Source organism: Poromitra crassiceps (assembly GCF_964638095.1).
Source record: "Poromitra crassiceps genome assembly, chromosome: 14".
Taxonomy (NCBI): Eukaryota; Metazoa; Chordata; class Actinopteri; order Beryciformes; family Melamphaidae; genus Poromitra; species Poromitra crassiceps.
In genome coordinates, this window is record NC_139633.1 from 1,960,273 (window position 1) to 1,970,272 (window position 10,000).

Genomic DNA, 10,000 nt, shown 5'->3' on the forward strand with positions numbered 1-10,000 from the left:
ACTGTGGTTAACTTGTACTGGGCAGATTTTAAAGTGTGGACCTGTATATGAATGTGAAGCAGTTATTGTTGGGAAAAAAGAGCAAGCATTGCCTTTCCCTGGATAAATTCAATAATTGAAGAAGAAGAAGAAGAAGAAGGGGGGGGGGGGGGGGGGGGGGATGTCCCTCAATGGTCACTGTAGATTATATAGGAAGTGTGGAACTTTGAATACCTTAATTGTATGTAAGTTTTGAATCACTTGAAGTTGACCACAGACCAATCTGAGAACCCATCGGTTAGAGAGAAAAAACATCTGTCTTGAGAGATGAACCACAGACTGACCTGAGCCAGGAAGAGATTCAAGGCAAAGAGGTGAGGAAGTCTGTTAAACTTCTTACTGAGCAACATCACCGCTATGGTCCACACCTGAAACACACACACGCACACGCACACGCACACACACAATGTATAATCTTTCCCAAATAAGTATCATTAACAATTAAATATCTAACCCTACGTTAACCTTTTTCCTAGTACAGTCTGACCACTTTCCTGAGTTTTCTATTCTTATGGGGACATTTAGATGCTCACTGGCTTCACACATCAGCTCCTCTCTCTGCACTGTCCTTCACCACAAGGCAGACCTGGCATGAGCAGAAATCACTATTCCTTGGTGAACCTCCCCGTCGGCCGGGCCGAACCCGAGGACGTGGACAAACATTGGCCGCACTCCAAGATGACGTGCACGCAAACACACTTACCAGCGCTAGCAGGCTGACGATGCTAATGTTGAAGCTAACGTTTTGCAGCTCCGACACCAGCGGGGTGGGGTCCATCAGAGGGATCGTTAACAACCATGCTGACACATACATGATTGGCGCAGACAGGAACGTACTGATGACCATCCCCGACGTCACCTAGAGAGAGAGAGAGAGAGAGAGAGAGAGAGAGAGAGAGAGAGAGAGAGAGAGGAGAGAGAGAGAGAGAGAGAGAGAGAGAGAGACAGAGAGAGACAGAGAGAGATCGTCGGCGATCATCCTGAATACATTTTGCTATTATTGCTTCATGTAAATCAAGTATTTTAGGTCATTGGCGAACCAAACCTAGAAGTCTCATTTGGATTTTGAGAACATACCTCTGGGTGTTTCATTCATTACTTACCAATGACTTACCATGCGATACATACAGCTAAATCTTCTGATGTTTGTAAGACAACATAACTCTCACTTTATAATGAAACACATTGTTGTATGTTGTACGATATGTGTGCAATGTGCTTTAATCTAGGTTTGCTAAAGTTACTGTATTTCCCATAGAAGAGAGCTAAGATCACTTTTAAATATACTGATAATTATTTACGGTTTATGCCATCACCAATCACCATGAATACAGTGCGGGATTGTACATAATGTGTATTTGTTATATTGTTGCTTTGTTGTTTGTAAATCATTTAATAACACTCTTTATTAAAAAAAAAAAAAAAAAGTTCACCATTAATATTGCTTACCACCTCTAGCTCCATATTGTACTGTGCAGCATAGATGGCCACACTAGGTGCAGTTGGGAAGACGCCATATAGGAAAGCAAAGTTAGACAAACTGGTGTGGTTGGCACTAGTGCTGTTCTCTCCTACGTCCAGGATATCCACCATATCCTTACAGACCAACGGCATCACCAGGCTGGAGAGAGAGGGTGGGAGGGAGAGAGAGAGTAGGGCTGTCACTTTTTCCCAAAATAAAGTTCGAACGAACTTCGAATTGCCCGCAAAATGTTCGAATATATTCGAAGTTTTTTGGTTAATTAAAATTAACCAACGTTAATAAAACGTTAACCGGGCCCGACGTGCCCGATTATGCAGTCCGCGCCTGCCGGTTACATAAAATATTAAAAGAATATATTAAAAAAAAATCCTCAGCTGTCCTCATGGTCCAGTCAGTCAGCTCCTCTCCGCTGCTGTGTTAGCTCGGACGCTCACAGTCACAACACTGCCTCACAAACTTGGCTGCATCCAACTCGAGACAACTTTTCAGACCCTGGAGACAATCTTTCTCAGAAGAGACTAACGCGACAAATCTGGAGACTTTTTCTGACATGGGATTAACATTACCAGCAATCAGCAGTTGGTTAATTTTGGTTAATTCAATTTTTATTTTTTTTATAATAATTCGAACATGGCAAATTACATTCGAACATGCCCCTCCTCGCCCACATTCGAAGTGAAATTCGAATTTCGAATAAAAAGTGACAGCCCTAAGAGAGAGAGACATTCAAACATTCAGAAATCCATACATGTACTGTATTGCAGTGTTTCCCAGTGCCATCCGAAGCTGGCATGGATGTCGTTGAGAGAGAGAGAGAGAGAGAGAGAGAGAGAGAGAGAGAGAGAGAGAGAGACAGAGAGAGAGAGAGAGAGAGAGAGAGAGAGAGAGAGAGAGAGAGAGAGAGAGAGAGAGAGGAAGTATCATCTTCCTCCAGTCACTCTCAACAGCACTTCCAGTTCTGTGGCTACTACGAAACAACACAAAGTACAGAAAACTGTACTGTAACTGTAACTGATGACTGATGATGAGAAATTAACACCAGTGTTGTGCTCGCAGGAGCTGGTTTGGTTATGAAATATGATTATTAATAATTATGAATTATTAATATTCATAAATTTATTAGATTTGACAGAAAATATTGTATTCTCTGTAAGATTCGGGGCACCACTGTAGTTAAGGCTACAGACCTGTCTAAAAGTCAGTTATGACTACCGTAGATTAGACACCAAACCAAATTGTCATATCAGTCTCATAGTGATATAGTGTACATTGTACAGTTAATTGAAGGTCAAAGTTCGTAAGCTTCTGTCACAGATTTCCACAGATAAAATACCTCATGAATAACCACCAAGATTCATAGCATTATGTAATAAAAAGATTTAATAAATCACAATATCAATTGACATTAACATAATGATTAAAATATCAGTTCATCACATTTACTTTTATGACTAATACTCTACCACATCTATAGCTAATACCTAATGTGAACAAACATTATCAATTGTGTGTGTGTGTGTGTGCTTTAAGTCTGCCTGGCTGGCAGGCCTGGGTGTGTGGGTATGTGAGTATGTGGGTGTTAATTAGCACTTGTGTGTGTGTGTGTGTGTGTGTGTGTGTGTGTATGTGTGTGTGTGTGTGTGTGTGGGTGTGTGTGAGAGAGAGAGGAGGAGGTAGGAGAGAAGGTGGAGTGGCTCGTTCTGGCTGTCTCTGTGATGTAATCACAGGATTGGCTGAGAGGCGGGCTGATCGTGTGTAGACCGCCTCCTTTTCAAAATGGCGGTTTTGCCAAAGTTGAGGAAGGATTGACTCGGTCAGACAGAGGTGGCTGGGGGGCGGTCTGGAACCGCCTCCTTTCTAAAATGGCGGTTCTGCCGAATTTAGGAAGGGATCACTCTGCCTGCCTAGCCTGGGTCACTCTGTGTGAGTGACTAATCAAACTCTCTAATTCAGCTTAACTGTATTTTGGCGGGTAGACATTCTGAACACCTCCAGACCGTTCCAAGCCTAGCCCTTTCGGTTGAACGGGCTCAGCTGGGAGGCCGAGAGAGTGGGGGAGGGAGAGAAGGAGAGGGAGAGAGGAGAGTGGCCCACTGGTGGCCGCTAAGTTCGTGCTGAACTTGGCGCTCACCTTCAGGCGTCTATATCATTCAACAGTGTGCGAAACATTGTACATCAACATACAGGATACTGTAATCAACACATACATGGTAATGCATTTTAACCCCTGACTCTGCCCAGAACCATTAAACCATAAACTCTCACGCGGATTCACTCTGCTAAGTGAATCGTTCCGTTGTTGGCACGGCTGTCCTGTGCGCTGTGGGTTTGGCTGAGTTGACGTCGGGGCCGACGTGCGATCTGGCCTGGGCAAGCATGCAGCGGACGTCTGATGGGGGTCGACGATGCCGGGGGTGGACGTGCAGTCTCTCTGCTGGTTGAGTCGAAGGAGTGCTGCGGCTGTGGCTGGATGCCAGCCACGGTGGGTCTTCTGCGTCCTTCGTCGGCTGTGGGTTCTGCGACTGGGGCCACGGTGTGTCTTTCTGCAGCCGTTGGTTTGCCCTGCTGCGGTGTGGCGTTCTTCTTCTTCTCCTGCACGTGCGGTGCGCGGGGAGGGTCGTCAGTCAGGCGTTCTTGCCTGGAAGCTTGGTCAACAGCTGGCGTTATGCCAGGCTGTGGTAAGTCTGGAAGCATAAGGAGGTTTTTCCCTGCGACTTATAACGCTAAACCGACTTAAATTAAACTGAGATTAAGTATAACTATCTCAGTGTAAGCATGCTATGTCTCGTGGGACTTACGGCTGGCCTTTGGTAGGCGTTTTCTGAGTGAGGCCTGGTTCCTTCTGAGGCCCTGGTCAGGCCTTTGTTGCAGCGCAGGGGGTGCAGCGAGCGGGGGAGGGGAGCTGGCTTCCTGGCTCCTCCAGACCCTTCCGCTGCGCACGAAAGCTTAGTTGAGACTCATACTGTAGACTGCCAGTTAAAACTGCTTTCGACCAGTTTTGTTACTGGTCCCATATTAAAATGAGCATGCATGGTGGGCCAATCACATCGTTCGGTGAGTTGGGCTATGCCCATTCTGTAACGTGAGGCAAGGGAAAAGGGGGTTTTATGGCTGGATTACCCTTAGAGATAAAACAATGGCCGGAATCCTTTGAGGCTCTGAGAGGTGTTAAACGTCCTGGGGGTAACCACAAAAGCCATTTGTCTCCTCTGAATAGAGGTTTCTTAGCTAGAGAGGACAACATGTTAAATCATAATATGTTCATTCATATTTCTCATGATACAGTACAGTCCATAATGTGTCGATCACAACATCCCCCCTCCTCGTCTGTGGACTGCGGTCGACCTGCTGTCCGCGGGCGAGGATGAAGGGCTGTACAGACAGTTTGCTGTAACTTTTGGTCCATGTCCATCTGTTCTGTGGGATCAAAGTGTCATACTCAGGCCGTTCATAGTTCAGGTTTGGTTCTGGGCAGACTCCTAACCATACCTAGACTCATTACCATATAGATAATACAACCTTAAGGTCACATACACAACATCATTTCAAAATCAACATGGTAAACAGGGAAGGGCAGGAGGAGAGAAGGAGAGAGAGGGTGACAGGGTGTGATTTTGAATGTGTGCTGCATTCCAGCAGTGTTGTGCTATGTGTCTATGTGTAGCCATGTGCCAAGCTTTGTCCTATTTTGATGTGGTCTGCCTGCCATAAAGGTGTTATGTTTCACAGCACAGCGTTGACAATGCATCTAGCCTACATAGAGATAAGGGTGAGAGCCGAGTGACAGGTGACTGTCAGGGGTGACAGGGTGGCTGCGTCCAGTCACCCGCCCTTCACCGAGTTTGATGTCATCTCCTGGGAGGGCCTCTGGTGGCTTGAATGCCCACCCTGCCCGTCAGGCGTCTGGCTCCCGTTCGGATGTCTAATTGGGTGGAGGGCCTAGTGTGCTGAGGAGACTCACGCCGTTCGCGCCCTGTGGCGTGACTGTGATGTCTCTTTGGGCAGCAGCTACCCCCCTTGGCTCTGTCCGGCAGAACCAGGTGGTCTGGCCTGTGTGGTGAGCGTGTGTGTGGTACCGTCTCTGGGTCCACACACACGCGGTTGGTGGGTTGAAACTGGCCATTTCTGCTTTTTGCTTCGGTTTCCACCTCCCACGCTATTGAGGCGGTTTTGAGGACCGTGCGCATGCTTCGGTCATACCAACGTGCGTCTAGGGCTACGGATGGGCGCACCGAGTCATGCAGACCGTCTAGGAAGAGTTCCTTGAGACGTGGCACGTCTGATTGATCCGGGCCATTTCTACCTTGACTATATATCTTCTTCAAGCGTCTAAAGTAATCCCTAGGATGTTCCTGGTAATTCTGTTTGACGTGTAAGGCCGCGTTCCTCCCCGCCGCTGACGACTGGGTAAGGATGTACTCTTCGCCCAAGGCTTCGCGAAGCTTGTCAAAGTCATCTCTGATATGGGAAGGTTGCGTTTGGATAAACGCACGCACGTGCTTTGAGCTCGTGCTCCATATCAGTTGAGCTTTCTCTCGCGGCGAGGCGTGTGGCAGAGCCTGCGAACCACGTTCGACTTCGTTGAGATAATCGGTCAAGTGTACCTCGTGACTGGCGGGATCGAACAAGTCAATGTCGTTTGCGATTGACTTCAGTAAGTGATAGCGTGACTCTGCTTCTCGGAGAGAGAGTCCTGAATCACTCTGTTTTGGCAGTAGAGGCTGCAAGAAGGAGTGGCCGTTTGCCCGATTGGGCACCAAAGAGCGACTAATGTCATCATGCCCGGGGTCCCCCCTTTCGGGGGGAGGGGTGGAAGAGCTGACTTCCTGTTTCCTTGGTGGACAGGAGCTAGAAAATGAGTGAGGCTGGATAGCCTCTTGTGAAAAAGACCTAGCAGGATCCTCTCTGAATGACAGGTTAGCATAACTGGGCAGTTGGTCTGTGTCCAGCTGTGAATGCTGTTTGTTTCCCCTGCTCATCATAGTCACGCTCTCTGTTTGGGAAGCGGAGTGGATCTGCCGGAAATTAGTGACTGGATCTGACTCATCAGCGCACCCGCTGGTGGCCTGAGCAAATGACGGTTTATAACGCACAGGGCGGTAGTCGATCGACTCGCCCCGGGCGTGATAAATGGAAAGCCGGTAAGACACACGTTCCTCCCTGCAGGGGGTTGCAGTGTGGATCGTTTTGTCATAACCGGAAATGGCGCTGTCAAGTCGTTTGACTGTCAGCAGTTTGTGCTCTGAGGTGGAAGTCAGAGCTGGATGAAAGCGTGAATAACGTCTGATTCTACACGTAGGTTGCTCGGATGAATGACTGACTGGTATGTCAAAAGCATGGAAGTCGAGCTCGGAATCGGATGACGACTGCTGGGCTGAATAGCCTGAATCAGTTTGCTCGTTGTGAGAGCGGTCTCCCCCCTTTCGCGGTGTGGTGTCGCGATGTCTAGCAGCGCGGCTGCTTGCCAGCGCGGGCGCTAAGTGGTGTGCGGGGGTCTGATTCGAGTCAGGGGTTGGTCTAGCCCTAGGAGGCGTGTCAGCCTCCGGTGCCGGCGGGGCTATGGCCCTTACGGCCTTCTGGTGCTCTTGCTGCTTGGCCGTTCTCGCGTTTAGCCGTGCGATCACTGCTCGGGTGGTTGGTGGAGCAGCGCGACCCGAGAGGGGGACCGTTCTGGGTCCGAGGGCCGCCGTGGATCCGGTCGGCATGCCCTTTTGGCTCTGTTGCAGCCGGGAAACTTCGGTACGCAGTCGGGCTAATTCTGTTTGGCAGACCTGGGCTTGTCGATGCAGACCCAGGTTGGCCTGCAGCGTAGCTTGACAGCTGTTGCGCAGTCTGCCTATCTGCGTCTGGTAGACAGTGGTCTGCCGCTGATGCGCAGCGTCCTGCACCTGGAATCTGCGATGTTGCAGAAAGAAAATAATTCCCAATGGGATTAGCACTATGGCTAGTGTTAGCATAACAATGCCAAGTTCATCTGCTCCTCCTGTAGGCGGGCAGATGAGAGAGGCGGCTACCGCTTGCAAGTCGGTGGCGGCCGTCTTAAAGAAAGCTTCAACGCTGACCATCTTGTGGCAGCGCGGACTCATTGCGATGAGTCAAGCAGCTGTTTTACTGCTGTCAATTTTAAGCAAAAGGTGTGTGCACTCACCGTGTTGCTATGGCATCAATGCCGTCAATGCCCACAGTTACTAATCCTAATTAAAGAATGGCCCAAATGTGACAGTCTCTCTGTGAGTTAGCTGCCAATTGCATGCAGTTAGCTTGATGACTGTCGGCTGTCACTCGGCTGGTGTCTGCTGTCAGTGTCATCAGGTGCAGGTGTCTGCCTGTCTTTCGCATGCAAATTCACTGTGACTGGTGGTCACAGGGCTTTGTTTACACTTTGTCTCTGGCTCTGGAGGAGACAGGGTGAATGTTTTTGAATGCTAATGTGAGGGGGGGGCAGCCTGACTTCCCCCCACCCTTTGCCGGTGTGGCTTCCAAATTAGCATCAAAGGTTCCACTTAAAAATGCGCAGCGCTGTCTATTTACTTCTGTTAAAAATCACTCTCTGATAGAAGGAACATTGCTATCTCTCATAATTTTAGGTTGAAGGCACAGTGGAAAACAGTTTGTTAACTGTGGTTTCTAACATAAAAATGGAATCAAGGATTTTAAACTGAGCTGTTGTCTTTGGGACTGTTTTGCTCAGAAATATTAAATACAAATCCTAACTTGTGTTAAGATTATGGGAAGATTCCATATTTTATGATTAGAGTTCCTTTAGTGTCTTCTGACGCATGTGATTTGCTTGGCAAAGCGCTATAAAAAACCTGATTTTGGAAAAATTTGAAAATTTTCGATTTTCAAAAATTTATGAATTTTTATTATTCATGCATATCATATCTGTGGAAATACTGATATTAGAAGCCTCAAACGGGGCGTCATTTATGTTGTGCTCGCAGGAGCTGGTTTGGTTATGAAATATGATTATTAATAATTATGAATTATTAATATTCATAAATTTATTAGATTTGACAGAAAATATTGTATTCTCTGTAAGATTCGGGGCACCACTGTAGTTAAGGCTACAGACCTGTCTAAAAGTCAGTTATGACTAGATTAGACACCAAACCAAATTGTCATATCAGTCTCATAGTGATATAGTGTACATTGTACAGTTAATTGAAGGTCAAAGTTCGTAAGCTTCTGTCACAGATTTCCACAGATAAAATACCTCATGAATAACCACCAAGATTCATAGCATTATGTAATAAAAAGATTTAATAAATCACAATATCAATTGACATTAACATAATGATTAAAATATCAGTTCATCACATTTACTTTTATGACTAATACTCTACCACATCTATAGCTAATACCTAATGTGAACAAACATTATCAATTGTGTGTGTGTGTGTGTGTGCTTTAAGTCTGCCTGGCTGGCAGGCCTGGGTGTGTGGGTATGTGAGTATGTGGGTGTTAATTAGCACTTGTGTGTGTGTGTGTGTGTGTGTGTGTATGTGTGTGTGTGTGTGTGTGTGGGTGTGTGTGAGAGAGAGAGGAGGAGGTAGGAGAGAAGGTGGAGTGGCTCGTTCTGGCTGTCTCTGTGATGTAATCACAGGATTGGCTGAGAGGCGGGCTGATCGTGTGTAGACCGCCTCCTTTTCAAAATGGCGGTTTTGCCAAAGTTGAGGAAGGATTGACTCGGTCAGACAGAGGTGGCTGGGGGGCGGTCTGGAACCGCCTCCTTTCTAAAATGGCGGTTCTGCCGAATTTAGGAAGGGATCACTCTGCCTGCCTAGCCTGGGTCACTCTGTGTGAGTGACTAATCAAACTCTCTAATTCAGCTTAACTGTATTTTGGCGGGTAGACATTCTGAACACCTCCAGACCGTTCCAAGCCTAGCCCTTTCGGTTGAACGGGCTCAGCTGGGAGGCCGAGAGAGTGGGGGAGGGAGAGAAGGAGAGGGAGAGAGGAGAGTGGCCCACTGGTGGCCGCTAAGTTCGTGCTGAACTTGGCGCTCACCTTCAGGCGTCTATATCATTCAACAGTGTGCGAAACATTGTACATCAACATACAGGATACTGTAATCAACACATACATGGTAATGCATTTTAACCCCTGACTCTGCCCAGAACCATTAAACCATAAACTCTCACGCGGATTCACTCTGCTAAGTGAATCGTTCCGTTGTTGGCACGGCTGTCCTGTGCGCTGTGGGTTTGGCTGAGTTGACGTCGGGGCCGACGTGCGATCTGGCCTGGGCAAGCATGCAGCGGACGTCTGATGGGGGTCGACGATGCCGGGGGTGGACGTGCAGTCTCTCTGCTGGTTGAGTCGAAGGAGTGCTGCGGCTGTGGCTGGATGCCAGCCACGGTGGGTCTTCTGCGTCCTTCGTCGGCTGTGGGTTCTGCGACTGGGGCCACGGTGTGTCTTTCTGCAGCCGTTGGTTTGCCCTGCTGCGGTGTGGCGTTCTTCTTCTTCTCCTGCACG

At 47.9% G+C, this 10,000-nt stretch overlaps 1 protein-coding gene across 1 annotated transcript in view; it reads right to left on the minus strand.

Moving 5' to 3' along the window:
* LOC310789463 (lysosomal cholesterol signaling protein-like) overlaps window positions 1-10,000 on the minus strand; it is a 46,623-nt gene that overhangs the window by 26,901 nt on the left and 9,722 nt on the right. Inside the window, exons 8-10 of the mRNA XM_083651108.1 lie at window positions 1,489-1,660; window positions 743-898; window positions 324-407 (exon numbers count right to left, since the gene is read on the minus strand). Coding sequence (XP_083507234.1) covers window positions 324-407; window positions 743-898; window positions 1,489-1,660 — 412 coding nt within the window. The remainder of the gene's footprint in view (window positions 1-323; window positions 408-742; window positions 899-1,488; window positions 1,661-10,000) is intronic.